Raw genomic sequence first — 20,713 nt, 5'->3', positions numbered from 1 at the left:
ATACACAGTTCCATTGTTCACTATAATATAATTTTTTCCAGCCCTTCAAAGTGCAGGAAAAACAGTTTTTATTTGGACCTAACCAACTCACGTATCCCTCCGCCCAGGGTTAGCGCCCGCCGATCAGCAGTTGGTTAGGTCCAAATAAAAACTGTGTTGCTAACGGGAGGAGTGCAGAGAGTCTTCTACTGCAATTAAAGTACTTAGGGGCTATTTGTAGATCATACAACCCCACTTTTAAAAAAATGCTACTATCCCTTTAAAGCCCCTGTACAGACTTTTCATTTTAGTGTTGATTGTGGACGAAAGCGGTGGTGTTTTGCTGGAATGAAGACTGCATTTCCCACTGTCCTGAAGATGTTTGTCTGGCCAGCGTGTGTAGATTTGTTTTGGAAACATCCAAACATCCATATTTTTAGCAGCTATCTGCAGCGTGCGTAGTAATGTATCTATTGGTATGGTTTGGTCAGTGGTCCGACCCGACCATGCCTTCCAGAGGTCTAGAATTAGACGACTTAAAATGAAATAGCGTATCTTCACACTGATGGACTCATTTGCTGTTGTAGGTGACAGACACATCAGCAGAAACCACAGACTTTTGCGTGTCCAGTTAAAAGCTCTGTACCGGGGCTTTAAATAAAACAAAAGTCACAAATGAAGAAATAAAATACATGGAGTCACACTTGCACATGGATGGAAATATAATACACCACCAATACCACACCAACTTCTGTGGCAGAGGTGAAGGCCTAACATCGCCATCCTTCTGAGTTTTTAGCTGTTTGAAAAGTTTTGTTTAGTTTATTAGATGGATCCCCATTAGCTGCTGCCTTGGCAACCACAAATCTTCCTGGGGTACATACACAGTGTATCAATGATATACCCAGACATCAATACATACAGTCATACATTCCAATCATAACTACACTTCACATATATTAAACACTTATAAAAACAACAATACACATGTACACATGTGCACACACATCAATTTATACATGCATACTACCACAATATATCAAAAACATCATAGTTCATACATATCATATATTAATGCCCTACATTTGTAATACATTTTCTGTCACTACTGTCATAATAATCCTAATTGCAATACCAGTAATGAATTCCCAGTCATATGGTCGGCTGCATTAGCTGAGCCTTGAGTAGTAAAAGTGAAAGTGATGCAGCCACCTCAGGTTTTAACATGATTATTTAAAAAAAAAAAAAAAAAAAAAGATAGACAGTGAGTGTATATTGATAATTACTGATGTCATTGGATTTGATCAGAATCAGCCTTTATTGTCGCTATACAGAAGTACAGTGAAATTACAGCAATACATATACAGCAGCATACAATAAGACATAACAAGGAGGACTGGTGATCAGTTTAGTTACCTCAGGGTCATAGACTCAGAACCAGAAACAGTCTGTACACATGTAAAGTTCTAAAAGACACTTAAAGGGATAATTCACCCTAAATTCAAATTTCTACTCATTATCTACTCACCCTCATGTCGACTAAGAGCTGTGAGAAGTTTCAGAGTCCTATAATGGTTGTCAATGGATACCAACTTTCTTCGTAACAAAAAGACACACCAAAAAACATCCAAATACCTCCATGCTGCTCGTCTGTAATGTCCCTCTTGTATTGAAGCCCCGACATGAGAAACTGTTCCGAAAAAAATTAAATAAGTCTATATTTTAAGCTTGTTTGTAGCGGAAGCTCCCAGTGTCTCAGTTCACTGCTCTGCCTGTGTCCGGCGGAACAATTTCTCATGTCGGGGCTTCAATACCAGAGGGACATTACAGACGAGCAGCATGGAGGTATTTGGATGTTTTTTGGTGTGTCTTTTTGGACGAAGAAAAGTGAGCACCATTCACAACCATTACATGGACAAATACTGCTGCGCGGACCCCCCCCCCCCCGTAACCCAGAGAAGGAACGGAGGACTCTGAAACTTCTCCCAGCCCATTCAAATAATGAATTTTGTGATATACTTTGAAAAGTTTACTGCTATATTTGAGAGCCCTGCCATAAACATTCTGCAAGTTATAGGAGCTGAGTAAAATAAATAATTTTAGACACCTGATCAAATTACTAACACACTATAAAATAACATTAAAATGACACAGAGAGCAGAGGCCTCTTCCCAAGTCTCCAAAACTTTAAACACATTTTCTGTTTTAGACACATTCTGCAATTCAAAATGGCACAACAATCTGACATAATGGCCATTTCACAACACTGCCATTCAAAATGATTCAAAATATACGTATGTGCCACTTGGCCAAACACCTCAAAGGTTAATAGTTACCACTTCAAGGAAGTAGCCTAAGCACTAAAAGACCATAGGTGAGCACCTTTTTTTTTTTTTTTTTTTTTTACAACAGTGGAAGACATTGCAGAGAGAGGGAGGGGGGGAATGAGAGGGGGAGGAGAGTTTTCCTCTTTTTTTCCCTGCATTTTTTTTTTTCAGTTTCCTTTTTTTGTGAGCATATATATTTTTGTTCACCCCAATGTAAACATATCTGCTGTGCATATGTTGCACTGACTTGTTTGGTGAAAAATAAATGTTTCAACAGAATGTGTGTGTATCTGCAAATATTTAACTGTGCATGTGAACAATCTGAAGAATTCTCTACAATCTGAACCATTCTAGTATTGTGGCAAAGCATCGGCTACTAAAGATGAGAGTCTTTTCATTATGCAACAATGTGTAGTTGGTTAGACCAGTGGTTCTCAACTGGTGGGTCGGGACCCAAAAGTGGGTCTAGACCCGTTCTGGATGGGTCGCGGACAGCTGGTCAAAAAAGTAAATAATATTTAATGCACATCTGATGTTGGACATGTCTTTTACTTTGAAAAATAACGTGAACACATGCAGTTGTAATGCTCCTCCTCACTTTCTTATTATTTGCTCCATTTGCTCTGAATGCAAAGATATCAGTTTCTTATTAATGTGGCCTGATGCAATGAATCTGGTTTTGTTTTGTTTTGTGGGTCTTTATTTTGTGCAGTTTGATATTTATTCACTTTAGTGAACATGCTCTGAATGCAGAGATGCATTAGAAGTCAAATATATCGTTTTGTTGGTCTCCATTTTGTGCAGTTTGATATTTTTTTATTCACTTCCGTACATGCAGTTGTCATGGTAACTCCTCAGTTTCATTCATGTGCTCTGAAATGCACTTTGCTCAAGAAAGAGCAAGATGAGTTTTTAAAGGCTTTAAAAAAAATAAAAAATAAAAATCTTGGTTTGAATTCTATAAAAGTGGGTCGTGACTTAATGACCATGGGACAATGTGGAGCCCAGAGTGAAACTAGTTGAGAACCTCTGGGTTAGACAAAAACCTGTTTATATGAATGAAAGTGCTTTTCATTCTGCAAAAGTTAGATTTTTGTGGATTGCACCACCCCGTCATCCAGCTGTGGACCGGACAGGACGGGGAGGAGGAGGAGGAGGAGGAGGAGGAGGAAGGGGAGGAAGGCGGAGTTTGTGACTGAAGTTAAACTGCGTTGAGAAGTTTGGTTGAAGAAGTTGAGCAGGACGCACCAACACCAACACCGACCTGGGACCTGCAGCTGCAGCCGCGGAGCAGCGACTGTTCCCGGGTTGAGTCCACCGAGCTGAGGCGCAGTGGAGCGGGGAGCTGCTGGTCTGGTCTGGTCTGGCACTAACAAACCCCGGACGGACGTAGACATCACGAGTGAAGAGGACTGCTGTCTGTCCTCCGCTGTGGACCGAACACAGCTAACTGCTGCTAACACACAACACACTGTGGACCTGAGGTAGGAACCAGCTCAACTCTGTCAGCAGCGGCTCATTCACTTTCTACACTGCAACATTGTTATTCATTTATTTATTTTAATGACATGTGTTTGTAAGTGGAGCCTTGGTGCAGCTCCTGCAGCCTCAGCTGTTCTACCTGAGCTGCTGCAGCGACTGTTGTTGTGGGATCAGATTGAACCAGATGTGTTGGGTCAGCAGTCAGCTGATCAGCAGGGCCGTTGTCTAGGGGAGAAAGGTGATGATAACTCTAGGGGCCCAGCGCCCAGTGGGGCCCATAAAAAACCCCAGTAGTCTAATCTTTGTATGACTGATTTATTCTGTGTAAGACCCTGACTGATACTCATAGTACACTGTAAAAACTCAACATCTTTCCAAGAATATTTGTCTTATTTCTTGTCCAAATGTCTCATTTCTAGTCAAAACTAATCTCTTTCCACTTAAAATAAGACTCATAACCTAAAAAATTTACTTGTTTTTAGATCATTTTCACTTGTTTCAAACTAATTTTCACTTGAAATAAGTAGAAAAATCTGCCAGTGAAAACATGTTTGTTGTGCTTGTAATAAGGAAGAAAAACTTGTTCCACTATCAGATTTTTTCTACTTATTCCAAGTGAAAATCTGCTTGAAAGAAGTAAAAAGTGTCTAAAAACAAGCTACTTTTAATATGATGTGTCTTATTTTAAGTAGAATGAGATTTGTTTTGACTAGAAATTACATTTTGACTAGAAATAAGACAAATATTCTTACTAAGATACTTGAGTTTTTGCAGTGTAATGCTGCATTAGCATCAAAACAAAGAAGGCTAAATAAAAAATGATAATACATACGTAGTCTAAGAAAAAAAACTGGAAAAGTTAGGGGGAGGGGCCCACTTTAGTATTCTTTAAGGGGGCCCAGAATTCCTAGCAACGGCCCTGCACATGGGTGTCTGGCGACAATGGAAATGTGCTACTGTAAACTACACATAGTCCAAAACATACTAGTGCTCAGCCAAATCCCTGATGTGAAGAGTTCATTTGCAAAAGCAGATAACTCCATTTTTAAAAAATTTACATAAGGTGATATCAGTCAAACCAAAATTGAGTGACTTTGAGATGTAACAAAACAGACATATCTGGAAAAAAATAAAACACTATGCAAAGAATAATTACAAAACCTCGGCTCATTTTTTTCCAAAATGGCACTTATCTCACTGCAAAAACTCAAATATCTCACCAAGAATATTTGTCTTATTTCCAGTCAAAATGTCATTTCTTCTAAAACAAATCTCATTCTACTTAAAATAAGACACATCATATTAAAAGCAGCTTGTTTTTTGACACTTTTTACTTCTTTCAAGCAGATTTTTACTTAAAATAAGTAGAAAAATCTGATAGTGGAGCAAGTTTTTCGTCCTTATTACAAGCACAAAAAACTTGTTTCACTGGCAGATTTTTCTACTTATTTCAAATGAAAATTAGTTTGAAACAAGTGAAAATGATGTAAAAACAAGTTCATTTTTAGGTGATGAGTCTTATTTTAAGTGGAAAGAGATTAGTTTTGACTAGAAATGAGACATTTTGACCAGAAATAAGACAAATATTCTTGGAAAGATTTTTAGTTTTTGCAGTGCTGCTTTTACAGATGAACTCTTCATGTTTCTGTGTGGTGTGGTCAGCTGACAGCAGCTGTATGGATTCATATCTGTTGTGTCAGTGCACATTTCTAACTCCAGTGCTCTTCATGTCGACAGATAAACCAAGACAGTTCCTGTGTGGAGGGGGGAGAGGGGGGGGCTGCAGCCGTGATGATAATGGTGGATATCCTCCACTTACTCTGTAAACAGTCTCATGACTTCTTCCTGTTGAGTTGTGGGGTGGTGCATGATGGGAGAGAGGGACGTCTGCAGCTTCCCTAACACTCCGATGGCCTGATTTCTTAACGACATGTCGCAAGCCTGATAATGGAGAAGTGAACTCAGATTGTCTAACGTGTGGAGAAATGTGCACAGATGCAATGAAACACAATAAGGCAAGCTGTGTTGTCCGTTCGCTTTTGACATGTTGTCACCTATGCAGGTCGACTCTGCATGATTTGTTCAGACTGTTTCACATTTCTATTGTATCCTTGCACACTTTTTTATTGCAAGTCCCTCGGTCTTCTATTTTTCTATTGTTATCTGTCATATTTATTGTTTCTGACTGTGATTATTAGCTATTACCTTCCATTAGGACCTAATGCATCCAGTCACAGCAGCTTAGTATTTATTGTAGGCTATATATATTCATTGCTCTTTACCTTTGTATATTGATGCTGTTTCTACTGTTTGTATGTTGATATTTAATATTTGAATTCCTCACACCCAGACGTGTGGGAAAGTGATTGGTTTGTGTCACACAGCCACTCCTATTTAAAGGGATAGTAGCATTTTTTTTAAAGTGGGGTTGTATGATCTACAAATAGCCCCTAAGTACTTTAATTGCAGTAGAAGACTCTCTGCACTCCTCCCGTTAGCAACGCCAGCCCATAATAGCCCTGCCCAGAGATTTACAACATACAGTGTTGTGAACAGACCCAAAGAAACGGCCTATTTTCACGGCCTAAAAGAGGTTTTACCTGAAAAAAAAATACACAGTTCCATTGTTCACTATAATATAATTTTTTCCAGCCCTTCAAAGTGCAGGAAAAACACAGTTTTTATTTGGACCTAACCAACTCACGTATCCCTCCGCCCAGGGTTAGCGCCCGCCGATCAGCAGTTGGTTAGCTCCAAATAAAAACTGTGTTTTTCCTGCACTTTGAAGGGCTGGAAAAAATTACATTATAGTGAACAATGGAACTGTGTATTTTTTTTCAGGTAAAACCTCTTTTAGGCCGTGAAAATAGTCAGTTTCTTTGGGTCTGTTCACAACACTGTATGTTGTAAATCTCTGGGCAGGGCTATTATGGGCTGGCGTTGCTAACGGGAGGAGTGCAGAGAGTCTTCTACTGCAATTAAAGTACTTAGGGGCTATTTGTAGATCATACAACCCCACTTTTAAAAAAAATGCTACTATCCCTTTAAGATGGCTTCCTGTGTTGGTGCAAACATTTGCTTGAAAAAGGTCTAGCACCGAAACGTTGCAATACAATACAGTAAATTCTGCAAGTTGGCCATGTGTGTGGGAACTCTTCTTTCTCTGACATGTTGTCACCTGAAATCTCTCCTTCCCTGTAGCTGAGCTGAGCTGAGGTGAGGTGAGGTGAGGTGGGACTCCCCACAGAGTCTATCTGCTGCTGCGATGGCTCGATACCTGAGGTATTTCACCACGGTGGGCGACGTGCAGCACGCTGAGCTGGAGGAGGAGGAGCTGCATGTGGCCACGGAGGAGCTGAGTCCAGCTACAGGACAGTTCCCCACATCCCTGACCTTCAGAGACTCGCTGAAGAGGCTCTACAGCTCCGACCGCTTCCAGGTGTGGTAGCTACCTCAGCACAGTCATCCATCTGTTTATCTACAGTATGAATAATAGGGACACTGCAAAAACTCAACATCTTTCCAAGAATATTTGTCTTATTTCTTGTCCAAATGTCTCATTTCTAGTCAAAACTAATCTCTTTTCTCTTAAAATAAGACTCATCACCTAAAAATTTACTTGTTTTGAGATAATTTTCATTTGTTTCAAACCGATTTTCACTTGAAATAAGTAGAAAAATCTGCCAGTGAAAACATGTTTTTTTTCTGTGTTTGTAATAAGAAAGAAAAACTTGCTCCACTGTCAGATTTTTCTACTTATTTCAAGTGAAAATCTGCTTGAAAGAAGTAAAAAGTGTCTAAAAACAAGCTGCTTTTTAATGTGATGAGTCTTATTTTAAGTATAATGAGATTTGTTTTGACTAAAAATGACATTTTGACTAGAAATAAGACAAATATTCCTGGTAAGATTTAGAGTTTTTGCAGTGGGAGACTTTTTGGGGACAGTTGCAACACTTTTTACATTTTTCTCAGTTACTCAGAGACTATTTGGACTCGGCTCACCAAACTTTTATAGATTAAACATACATGTGTCAGCTAATTAGTCTTGTCATTTAAAGATGGTTACATATGACACATCAATCACAATATTCATTTGAATGGAAGAATCCAGACGTTGCAACACGGATCAGGGACGGTTGCAACATATTAAACATACATTACATTTCACTAATTAACTTTTGATTTTTGTCTCAATAAGCATAGTATTCCTAAAATATGCACTGTCTTACAATAATACTATAGTATTATTTAGTTATTTAGTAATATTTATCAGAGAACAGTTGCAAGAACTATTTGCAAAAACAAAAATCTAACATAACATAAACATTTACTCTACTTTTGGATGATTTATTCACTGTATGACGTCAAATAAATTGACTTTTCTCTAATTTTCAAAGGAAAATATATGTTTAGTTTAGTTTATTAGTTTAATAAGGGACAATGTGCAATTACATTAATCATTTAAAGGAAAAAAAATGAAAAGATGGTTGCACCAGATTTAGCTCCCACCTAATTTCCATCTGTAGTGTCTGCATATGTGGCTACTTCTGTCCCATAGAATAAGATACAACTAGGCTATAGATGCAGATTTAATTAATAATAAAATGTATATTATATATTAGATACAGATTGCATATTTCATTATAGGAAGTTATCTGGGGAATTATTTTGAAATCTTAACCTCTCCTGGTTCAATATAATTGGCTGTTCTGTTCATCATGAGGAATAAAATAGATATATTGTGCCTATTTTAAGCTAAAAATGTTTCATTTTATACATTTGCATTTGCATACACTGCAAAAACTCAAGTATCTTACCAAGAATATTTGTCTTATTTCTAGTCAAAATGTCATTTCTAGTCAAAAAAATCTCATTCTACTTAAAATAAGACTCATCACATTAAAAAGCAGCTTGTTTTTAGACACTTTTTACTTCTTTCAAGCAGATTTTCACTTGGAATAAGTAGAAAAAATCTGATAGTGGAGCAAGTTTTTCTTCCTTATTACAAGCACAAAAAACTTGTTTCACTGGCAGATTTTTCTACTTATTTCAAGTGAAAATTAGTTTGAAACAAGTGAAAATGATCTAAAAACAAGTTAATTTTTAGGTAATGAGTCTTATTTTAAGTGGAAAGAGATTAGTTTTGACTAGAAATGAGACATTTTGACAAGAAATAAGACAAATATTCTTGGAAAGATTTTGAGTTTTTGCAGTGTAGTGCTTCCATATTCAAATGGCAGTTGCAACCGTCATGTACTACAGTAGCTAGACACAATGACACTGACACATGCTGACCAGGTCATTTGATAGTCAACAAAACAGTGATTCAAACTAGGTAGGTTTGGATTCATTCATATAAAAGATCAGGACAGTTTGACAAAAATACAGCTCATGAAAAAAGCTACTTTCATCTCCTTAAAACAACTTAGTCTCAGTACAAGCAGGAGCAGAAGCTGAATATGTCTTTTCTATTATTGGTGGGTCGAGGGTCTAGCTGTGAATGTGCAGTATGAGTGTCATCACTCCAGCATGTTTCTGATTGGAGAAATAAGGCTTGTTGCAACCGTCCCTTGTTGCAACTGACAGTCAGTGATGACAATAATTACTTTTATATAGAGCAGCACGATTAATCCAAATAACTTTATAACAAAGTGCAGTGGATTGCACCTTTTTCCAATATAGATAAAATGAATGAAGCATTATAGTGCTTCACAGATGTCCTGGCTGCAGATTATCTCCATATGGAAAGGCACATATCAAACTAGGGATGGGAGAAAAATTGATTCACATAAATATCGCAATATCTTTTTTGACGATTTTTAAAACCCTCTGGGCCTCTGGAGGCTTTTTAGTCCTCTTAAAAAAAATTGCTAGTTTTTTGGCCATAACTTTCACTGCATGATCTCAAATGGCATGATTTTTGCCCAGGAAGCTTAATTCTAAATAAATCTTCAAAATTTGGTTTTGAAATTTTTCCAAGGTTAATAATACACTGTGGACAAAAAAGCTCCCGTTCTGTACCTTAAGGACGTTTTCGTCCACTAAAAGCAACAGCTGTAAAAATGTATCAGATTAATAGTTTTTTCAACTTTTTTTTCACAGATCGTTCTATCTACCTCTGTTCTTTTCAAAAATACCAAATATTATATTTTTTCTTCGGATTTTAATATTTTTATTTACAATTGAATATAGGGTGCGCTGGATTTTTGAAAAAAATGATCGAAAATGGCTGATTTTCAATATAAAAAGTGATCGGAAGCGGGAGATTTTTTGCAGGCTATCAGACCCTTGGATATGTCAAAGATTAGTAACAAAACTGATTTTGATGCATTATTTGTTTTTTTGTAGTTTCAGTTTTTCAAAAAAAACTCCCTTTCAGCACCTTAGGGACGTTTTCGTCCCCATAGGGTTCCATTAAAACCACATGTTTTGACTGCAGGGCTGTGGCAATAAAAAAACATGCATTCTGTGATCTCAACGGCTTCTCCTCTTCACAAGACTTCACATTTGACGATTTTACTTTGCAACAGCAGATGGCGACATTTACCCACTAACCAGGTCTATGCAAAGCAAGACTCTGTTTCTGGGCTTATAAAGCAAGCATGAAAATACCTCAAAATATGTCAGTAATACCGTTTACATTTTCCCTAAAAAGAAAAACTACTTGGCATATCATTTTCAACAACAAGATTTATTATCCGTACCATTCAAAACCAAACAACACAACAAAACATAACAATTGTGCAACAATAGAACAACAATAGAACAACAGGCTACAGAACTTTAGTCTGCCCAGCAGGACTTACAGCAAATGATGTGGTGATCTTTGCATGTGGGCTTGCCACAACGAACGCAGCAGCAGACAGTTTTTTTCTTCAGCCCCGTGCAGTGCGCGCACAGTCTCCGCCTGCTCTCCGAGCCGGGGTCAGGAGCGTCTTCAGGAGCGTCTTCAGCTGCATCTGGAGCCGCCTTCTCCTCTGGAGCGCTGCAGAGAGCAGTGAGACAGAGTCTCCTCCTGAAGCTGGTCCTCTCCTGCCAGCTGGGATCCACGGTGCTGAAGATCACAGACGAGTTGTAGGCTGCGATGTGGATCATGTTGTAGAATAACACTTGTGGCCACCGCTACGACTTCCGACGGCAGTAGGTGCCGACAACCTAACAGAGAGAAAAGGACGATAAAAATGTAAATATTCAGCCTAATAAATATGATCATAATAAACAGCCTAATAATAAAAATAATAACGGTAAATACCTTGTCCAGGTTGTCGACACCACTCTTGCAGCGGTTGTAGAATTCAATCAGCACCGGCTTCTGCTTCTCTCCCTCCTGGTGTCTGGTGCTGAGCAGCACCACATTTCTTCCCCGCCTGGGAACGTGGCTCACCGCCGTCGTCTCCATGGTGACAGCGAACCTGGAGGAGAGGATGTCGCGCCCCTTGACTTGGAGGAGGTTCGGCTGAAGCTCCATCTTGTTTTTCCTCACCGTCCCGACCGTGGCCACTTCTCTCTGGAGAAGCTCCTGGCCCAGGGCGAGGGGGGTGAAGAAGCTGTCGCAGCCCCTCCGTCATCTCCAGGACGACTGGCTCCCCCCGGCCCACCTCTGGAGCAGCACCGGTCTTCCCCAGGTAGACTTGACACCTCCAGGCCGTAGACTTAGCAGGCTTCTTCGGCATGTAGTACTGCCTGAATTTGCAGCGCCCCTTGAACGCCACCAGCTGCTCGTCGACTGTGACTTGGCCCCCGGGGTTGAAGAGGAGGGGGAGGCGGCTGCTCCACATATCCCAGAGGGACCTGATCGGGGCCAGTTTATCCTCCCGGAGACGCGCTGGCCGCCGCAGCTTATCATCGAAGCAGGGCTGTTGTCTAGGGGAGAAAGGTGATGATAACTCTAGGGGCCCAGCGCCCAGTGGGGCCCATAAAAAACCCCAGTAGTCTAATCTTTGTATGACTGATTTATTCTGCATAAGACCCTGACTAATACTCATAGTACACTGTAAAAACTCAACATCTTTCCAAGAATATTTGTCTTATTTCTTGTCAAAATGTCTCATTTCTAGTCAAAACTAATCTCTTTCCACTTAAAATAAGACTCATCACCTAAAAATAACTTGTTTTTAGATCATTTTCCCTTGTTTCAAACTCATTTTCACTTGAAATAAGTAGAAAAATCTGCCAGTGAAAGCATGTTTTTTGTGCTTGTAATAAGGAAGAAAAACTTGTTCCACTATCAGATTTTTTCTACTTATTCCAAGTGAAAATCTGCTTGAAAGAAGTAAAAAGTGTCTAAAAACAAGCTACTTTTAATATGATGAGTCTTATTTTAAGTAGAATGAGATTTGTTTTGACTAGAAATGACATTTTGACTAGAAATAAGACAAATATTCTTGCTAAGATACTTGAGTTTTTGCAGTGTAATGCTGCATTAGCGTCAAAACAAAGTAGGCTAAATAAAAAATGATAATACATACGTAGTCTAAGAAAAAAAACTGGAAAAGTTAGGGGGAGGGGCCCACTTTAGTATTCTTTAAGGGGGCCCAGAATTCCTAGCAACGGCCCTGCGTCGAAGCGGAGCGCGACACCGATCTGGAGGAACCGCCGGAGAGACATGGTCGCCCGGACGACGGCACGGCCGCTCCGCTCATCCCACAGGCTGCGGCTGGACTCGCCTCTGGATTTGAAAACCCCGGCCAGGATCAAGAGCCCGAGGTAGGCGTTTATGTCAGATCCAGCCCCGGAGCGTCCTGTTGCCGTGGAGATTGGTCATAGCCACAACCAGGTCAGTCATCTCCTCCGTGGAGAGCAGGCTGAAGGCTGAGAGCACTGTCACACTGTCGGTGCGCACCACAGCGTAGCGCGTCGGCCCCGGAGTCACTCCCCGCGCAGGCTGGATAAACGGGACCGAAACCAAACGTCACTCTCACATACACACAAAGCTCAGGTGGTAAGATAAATAAATCACAGTCAGGCTGTTTGGATTCCTTTTTTATTACTTCACAGACACACACACACACACAGGCAGACACAGACAGTACTGAACAAATCAATATCTTCCGTAAAAGCCCATTGAAAAAGCCAGGAGATGTGCAGTCTGTTTCCATAGGCCTGATAGAAGGTAAACGGCTTCTTCTGGTGATTGACAGTAAAATCGTCAAATGTGAAGTCTTGTGAAGAGGAGAAGCCGTTGAGATCGCAGAATGCATGTTTTTTTATTCCCACGGCCCCGCAGTCAAAACATGTGGTTTTAATGGGGACGAAAACTTCCCTAAGGTGCTGAAAGGGAGTTTTTTTTTTTTGAAAAACTGAAACTACAAAAAAACGAATAATGCATCAAAATCAGTTTTGTTACTAATCTTTTTTTTTGACAGCTGTTTGTAATGTGCCTTTACACACTAACAGCTGCTGTCTTGCTCACAGGTCAGTCTGTGCAGCTACATGTGACAGTTCTACCTGCTAGCTCAGTGAGATACTGTAGAGGATGGTTGTTGTTGTTGGTGTTGAAGACTGTGAGTTCAAGCCTCAGCTCGTGCAACATCTCTGTATGAGAAATCTACACAGACGTATGTATGTTATGTATGGAGCTTTAATAACATCTACCTTTATACTGTATGGAGCTTTAATAACATCTACCTTTATACTGTATGGAGCTTTAATAACATCTACCTTTATACTGTATGGAGCTTTAATAACATCTACCTTTATACTGTATGGAGCTTTAATACAAACATCTACCTTTATACTGTATGGAGCTTTAACACAAACATCTACCTTTATACTGTATGGAGCTTTAACACAAGATGAAGTCTGATGAAGTGAGGCATCTTCTCCTTCCAGGTGTTGGTTGTTTGTCTGGTGATCCTTGACGCCATCTTCGTTCTGGCCGAGTTGCTCATCGACCTGGCTGTGATCGAGTTGGAGCACGGACATCTCGCTCCTGAGGTGAGTCTCTTTTGTTGTGAGTGAGTCCTACAGGCAGGGCCGTTGTCTAGGGGAGAAAGGTGATGATAACTCTAGGGGCCCAGCGCCCAGTGGGGCCCATAAAAAACCCCAGTAGTCTAATCTTTGTATGACTGATTTATTCTGTGTAAGACCCTGACTAATACTCATAGTACACTGTAAAAACTCAACATCTTTCCAAGAATATTTGTCTTATTTCTTGTCCAAATGTCTCATTTCTAGTCACAGCTAATCTCTTTCCACTTAAAATAAGACTCATAACCTAAAAAGTAACTTGTTTTTAGATCATTTTCACTTGTTTCAAACAAATTTTCACTTGAAATAAGTAGAAAAATCTGCCAGTGAAAGTAAGTTTTTTGTGCTTGTAATAAGGAAGAAAAACTTGTTCCACTATCAGATTTTTTTCTACTTATTTCAAGTGAAAATCTGCTTGAAAGAAGTAAAACGTGTCTAAAAACAAGTTACTTTTAATATGATGAGTCTTACTTTAAGTAGAATGAGATTTGTTTTGACTAGAAATGACATTTTGACTAGAAATAAGACAAATATTCTTGGTTAAGATACTTGAGGTTTTGCAGTGTAATGCTGCATTAGCATCAAAACAAAGAAGGCTAAATAAAAAATGATAATACATACGTAGTCTAAGAAAAAAAACTGGAAAAGTTAGGGGGAGGGGCCCACTTTAGTATTCTTTAAGGGGGCCCAGAATTCCTAGCAACGGCCCTGCCTACAGGTCATGTGACTGAGCCATATTTGGTGTTGCAGGTGTTTCACTACCTGAGCCTGGCCCTCCTGACCTTCTTCATGGTGGAGCTGGCCGGGAAGCTGTTTGCCTACCGCCTGGAGTTCTTCCACCATAAGTTCGAGGTGTTTGACGGTTTGGTGGTGGTGGTGTCTTTTATCCTGGACGTCGTATTCATCTTCCACGAGGACGCCTTCGATGGGATGGGTCTCCTCATCCTGCTGCGACTGTGGAGGGTCGCCAGAATCATCAATGGTCAGTAACACAATCACTCATGTGTGCTACACAGCCATTTATTTAAGGAGGACAATGCACATTAATGAATTTAGTAAAATGTAAAGGTGCCAGTGTTAGTCAACGGCTAGTTTCCCACTGTAGTCCTCCTGGCAAGGTGTTAAAACAGGGTATCCGCGGGGTCTTGAAAAGTATTAAAAGGTGATAAATCAATCTTAGGAAAATTAAGACCCTTAAAAAGTATTTAAAAGTCTTTTCACAACTTTATAAAGTCTTAAATATTGAAGGTATTTTTTCTGAATTAGCTGTCCAAGAGTTTGAGTCCTAAAAAACATTGTGGAAGTGTGTGAATTTATTCGCTTTATTAAAAAACAAAGATGAACCGGTTCATGAAAAAGAAAAGAAGATTGTTCCACTCTCAATAAAACATAAACAACAATGTTTTTTTTTGATAAACTTTGCCTTTGATTTATTATCCCAGCCTTTTTTGAATTCTGTTGTATCATAGTGATCTTCTATAGTCTTTATTACAAAAACTAAAACTGTTAGTTAAAAGTGCCACTGATGTAAATGGTTACAGCTTGAAGCGGCGGTGAGGTATTAAAAAATATTGATAAGGTCTTGAAAAAGTCTTAAAAAGGTATTTGAATTAACTTCAAGATTCCTGTATACACCCTGTAAAAGCCATTAAAATGAACACAAGGACATAACAACAGAATTCATAAAAGCAGGAAAAAACACACACAACAAACACATGTATCCAACAGAAACCAACAGACATAACAACTACAAAGAAAGACAATTAACATGACACTATTATAGAACAAAAACAGAAACAAGAAGTGTAGTGCAATTTAATAGATTTAGGGCTTAGAACCAAAAGGGCGTAAGTGACATTTGACAAACTTTACAGGAGAGGCAAAACAAAGTTTTGACCAGACTTCAATCAACTGTATTCATTAACCTCAAACCACAACATTGCAACCACAGACATGCTTATATGAATGAGTATTTATGTAATAAACTTATGACATATTAACACAATGAACATGTTCTTAAACATTTTAAAATAAAAAAAAATATGTCAAAAACGTCACATACGCCTTTTTGGCACCAAACATTTCCAAGTCTTCTAGGACATATTGGGCGTATCTGCTGAACAATGCATTGAACTGATTGAATAATTAACACTTGAATAAGTAATTAATTGTCATTTAACTCATTCATTAGTTATTTTAAAAGGGTCCTATGTTACCTGCTGTTGCTGGTCGATGGACTCTCTACCTATCTGGACTCTCTATCTCTATCTGGCCTGTCTAGCCTCTACCTGGTCTTTTTACTAAACTTAACCAACTCCTTTCTTCATTGCCTAAACCCAACCAATGGGACAATTACACTTCTCACTCAAAGTCACAACTCAATTTCTCAATCAAAAATAGGCAAAAATCTGCAAAGTCACAACTCCACTGCAGGTATGGGACCAAAAATTGCATGTTCCCCGGGTCCTTTTGGGGAAAAGCGGGGAACATAGAACCGAATGTTGCTTTTTTTTTGGCAATATTCGGCCCGAGACTGGACTAATCTGGACTGTCAGATTGAAGACACTACAGCCTCCTCACACTGGTCTGAGATCAGTCTGTTTGTTGGACAAATGAGAGAGAACAGTGACAGGATTCTACGATATTCAATAACTAACATGTCATTTTCCCACAGCACAGAGGATGACAGAAGCTCAGTCGCTGTGCATGTGCTGACAGTTTTACAATGAGATGCAGACTGATAGAGGACAGAACAGGGGTCCGTTTCACAAAGCAGGTTTAGTGAAACTCTGAGTCTGTTAACCCTGAAATGAGGCAAACTCTGGGTTTTCCGTTTCAGAAAGGGAGGTAACTCAAACCAGGCAAAGAGGAGTAAGTCCAGCCCGTTTCACAAAGAGAGGTAACTGAAGCTCGGAGTCAGTTACTATGGCAACACACTCCGTCAGGACGTGTAAAGTCCCTCGACTGGATGTTTTATTCTCCATATGAGGATTTGTCTGATCGTTCCCGTTGTTCTGCACCGTCACTTTATCTCAACAACCCTCACATGACACGACACGGACACGCACGCAGTTCAGAGAAAATTGCACTTCTCTCTCTCTCTCTCTCTTATTTTTTTCGTAGTAGATCGATCCACTTCTGGATTATTTCCAGGTGATCGATGACTACACCACATCCCCGTCACGTTATGGAGACAAACTTGAACATATCAAACACACATTTGGAGTTGCACCTGCTCAAACACACAATGTTGAATAACTCTCCAGATTTCTTTTTTTAGATTAATACTCACGTATTGTCCCGTGGTGTAAAAAAAAAAAAAAAAAAAAAAGAATCCGACCTCACGTCCATTTGCCGCTGCGGCGCTGCTGCAGAATCTTTTTTTTTTTTTTTTTTTTTCGAGTGTGGGAGGGGGGAGGCGTGATTCTGCGTCAGCATCTCAGCATTCATACGTCACTCCACCGTGAGAAGTGGGAGGGGCGAGGCTTTTTTTTTTGCTGGTTGCCATGGTGAATCATGTTATCTTTGTTCCATTGATGAGGGCTTTTCATCTCCCCGTAACTCAGGGTCAAGTTACTCAGAGTTGATTTAACTAACTGTTATCACACTGTTATCTGTTCTGAGTTTCCTATCTCAGAGTAGATCAACTCAGAGTTCAGGATTAGACTTTGTTGAACCTGCTTTGTGAAACGGACCCCAGAAGTGACTGTGTGGATGTGCTGCAGGTGTCTTGGTGTCGGTGAAGACCCGAGCAGAGCAGAAGATCCACAAGCTGAAGGAGAGCTACGACCACCTGGTGAAAAGAGTCACAGAGCTGCAGGAGCGCACCGACAAACTGGTGAGTCACTGTTGTACATCACACATCACAGACATGTAGGCTACTAACTAATTAATCAGACAATTTTCTGTAATAAATCGCGATTCATTGCATTAGTCCACTTAAGACTGAAGCTAATAACGAATATTTATTTATGTTAAATCATCAAATTAATGTAAAATAAACACAAAGAAAGTACTATATTTAAACTCAAGACTATTTTAATGGGTTTCTTTAAAGGGATAGTTCACCCAAAATTGAAATTTCATTATCTCCTCCCCCTCATGTGGACTAATAAGGGCTGGGAGAAGTTTCAGAGTCCTCCGTGGCTTCTCTGAGTTACAGGGGGTCTCGGCGTAGCAGTGCATGTCCATATAACGGTTGCAAATGGATACCAACTGTCTTCGTAACAAAAAGACACACCAAAAAACATCCAAATACCTCCATGCTGCTCGTATGTAATGTCCGTCTTGTATTGAAGCCCCGAAATGCGAAATCGTCCCGAAAAAAATTAAATAAGTCTATATTTCAAGCTTGTTTTGTAGCGGAAGCTTCTCGAAGCTCCTCTTCCCGGTTCGTCTACAAACAAGCTTGAAATATAGACTTATTTAATTTTTTTTGGAACAATTTCGCATTATTCATATTAATTGATTATTATTGTTAGCATTTTAGATGATTATTTTTATTTATATATTTATTCATTTTATTATTTATTGCTCAGTAATTTGTTGACTAATGTGTTGGTTTAATTCATCTTTTTAATTATTTATCTTATTAGGACATTTGATTTATTTACCTTTTCTATATTATTAATATTTTCATTGCTGCCATATGTTTAAATTGTTGTATGTTGTTGTATGAATACAAAAACCAATAAAGATATGTTTAAAAAACAAAACAAAACAAAAAAAAACTGCACTTTACCGAAACTGTGAGTTCATGGCAGTCGGTTCTGCTGAAATTGTATTTTGTAATTGTATTTTCATTCAGACAATCAAACACCTAGGGTGAAGTCAGCTAAAATGGGCCAGATAAGGTTGAATAGCTCTTTAAAATTTAACAGCCAATCACAATAACTGATCTTGCATTGTTGCTACAACACTTCTTGACATGTAACAATAGTTTTGATTGGTCTGATGTTGTGAAGGTGGGCGGGGCAGAGCGCTACATGCAACACATCTGGGCGATTGAGCAGAAAGTTAGCATGGCATAGTGAATTTCACTCATAATTAATAAGGGTGATAAGGCAAATATAAGTTAGATGTATATCCAAGGTTGGTCAGTGCCACTTATGCTACCATTAGCACTGTGGGGGGGAAAAATGGCATCTATAATGCCACACACACACATACACACACAGTAAAATAGCCTGTAACATAGTCAGTTAACGAAGAGCATAGCAACAACATGATCATGTAATTTTAAAAAGCATTTTAAGATTAAATAATTTCTTCAACCTGTTATGTATTTACTGTTAATGTTTAGTTTAGTTTAGTAGTTTAGTAGTGGTGTCATTTCATTATTAAAATTTAAATGATTTCTGCTAAAATGAGCTACTGTGTTGTTCTCTCTTGGCCCAATTTACCTGAACATTGCATCGTACCTCGAGAGGGAACATCCCGATACTTTAACTCTCATAATTCTAAAACAATTATACTTTTAATTTTTTTTTTCACACAGAAACATTTAAGAGACCTACATACAGTATGTCGATTTTTAAAAATATTAGTGGATTTCATGCATAGCTTTTTTGATGGTCTTATTAATCGTTTACCAAAAAGTGGCCCATTTTACCTGACTTCACCCTACACAACGTTCCTCATTCCTCTCCCCGGGACAACACGTTTTTCTTCCAGTATCGCCGAGACGTCACATCATGCATCAGGTCTGGTTTTGACTGACTTAACTCTTTTTTTCTTCTCTCTCCATCTCCATCATCACAGGAACAAGACAAACAGAAACTTGAAGCTCTCCTGAAGAAGCACGGCATCGACTTCTAACCGCTCACTGTCATTTCTAACATGTACCTTAGTTTTTGTGAACCATTGTTTTTAATTATCCAACTACAACACACTCCATGATAACCTGTCGCTGTAGAGTAGACTACTGGCTGTTGACAGAAGTGCTACAGTTCTAACATGAACTGTAGACACATGCTGGTCTTGTAAAAGCAGATGAGAAGTAGAAGCATTGATCTGATGATGGATGTCAGATGTGACAGTGAAGCTAGAGGCCTCAGTCTAAAACCTGTAAATAACTTGAACATGTACAATCAAAAGAACTGTATTTGTGTAAAAGTCTGATTTATTAGAAAATGTTAAATAATCTTACAACATTTTTTTTTATATATTACTCAACATATACAGTAATAAACTGATATTCCAAACAGTGCTGCTCATAAATATCATAAACAGCAGTGTTCCTTCCAGGGCCGTTGCATAGGGGAGAAAGGTGATGATAATTCTAGGGGCCCAGCGCCCAGTGGGGCCCATAAAAAACCCCAGTAGTCTAATCTTTGTATGACTGATTTATTCTGTGTAAGACCCTGACTAATACTCATAGTACACTGTAAAAACTCAACATCTTTCCAAGAATATTTGTCTTATTTCTTGTCCAAATGTCTCATTTCTAGTCAAAACTAATCTCTTTCCACTTAAAATAAGACTCATCACCTAAAAATTAACTTGTTTTTAGATCATTTTCACTTGTTTCAAACTAATTTTCACTTGAAATACGTAGAAAAATCTGCCAGTGAAAGCATGTTTTTTTGTGCTTGTAATAAGGAAGAAAAACTTGTTTCACTATCAGATTTTTCTACTTATTCCAAGTGAAAATATGCTTGAAAGAAGTAAAAAGTGTCTAAAAACAAGCTACTTTTAATATGATGTGTCTTATTTTAAATAGAATGAGATTTGTTTTGACTAGAAATGACATTTTGACTAGAAACAAGACAAATATTCTTGCTAAGATACTTGAGTTTTTGCAGTGTAATGCTGCATTAGCATCAAAACAAGGTAGGCTAAATAAAAAATGATAATAAATACGTAGTCTAAGAAAAAAAACTGGAAAAGTTAGGGGGAGGGGCCCACTTTAGTATGCTTTAAGGGGGCCCAGAATTCCTAGCAACGGCCCTGTCTAA

The 20,713-nt window shown here is 38.9% G+C and overlaps 1 protein-coding gene and 1 long non-coding RNA gene across 2 annotated transcripts in view; one reads left to right on the top strand and one right to left on the bottom strand.

Annotated features, from left to right (window-relative positions):
* The window catches only part of LOC146980391 (uncharacterized), a 301,847-nt gene that overhangs the window by 247,031 nt on the left and 34,103 nt on the right, over positions 1 to 20,713 (bottom strand). The gene's annotated exons all lie outside the window — the stretch shown is intronic.
* Positions 7,028 to 19,957, top strand: hvcn1 (hydrogen voltage-gated channel 1). The gene is made up of 5 exons (XM_085788793.1): positions 7,028 to 7,227; positions 13,620 to 13,724; positions 14,508 to 14,739; positions 17,483 to 17,595; positions 19,518 to 19,957. The coding sequence occupies exons 1-5, from the start codon at positions 7,054 to 7,056 to the stop codon at positions 19,572 to 19,574; spliced, it is 681 nt and encodes a 226-aa protein (XP_085644919.1). The 5' UTR covers positions 7,028 to 7,053; the 3' UTR covers positions 19,575 to 19,957.

The sequence above is a fragment of the Trachurus japonicus genome, chromosome 10 (assembly GCF_045865225.1).
Source record: "Trachurus japonicus isolate A0001 chromosome 10, Traja_1.0".
Classification (NCBI taxonomy): Eukaryota; Metazoa; Chordata; class Actinopteri; order Carangiformes; family Carangidae; genus Trachurus; species Trachurus japonicus.
The sequence above is the reverse complement of the archived record's forward strand: the minus strand, read 5'-3'. Positions and strand labels throughout refer to the sequence as shown.

Bases quoted from the DNA above. Each gene is read 5' to 3' on its own strand.
- hvcn1 (XM_085788793.1), top strand. From the start codon at position 7,054: ATGGCTCGATACCTGAGGTATTTCACCACGGTGGGCGACGTGCAGCAC. The intron at 14,740-17,482 runs GTCAGTAACACA...GATGTGCTGCAG, and splicing joins GGTCGCCAGAATCATCAATG to GTGTCTTGGTGTCGGTGAAG. The intron at 17,596-19,517 runs GTGAGTCACTGT...CCATCATCACAG, and splicing joins AGGAGCGCACCGACAAACTG to GAACAAGACAAACAGAAACT.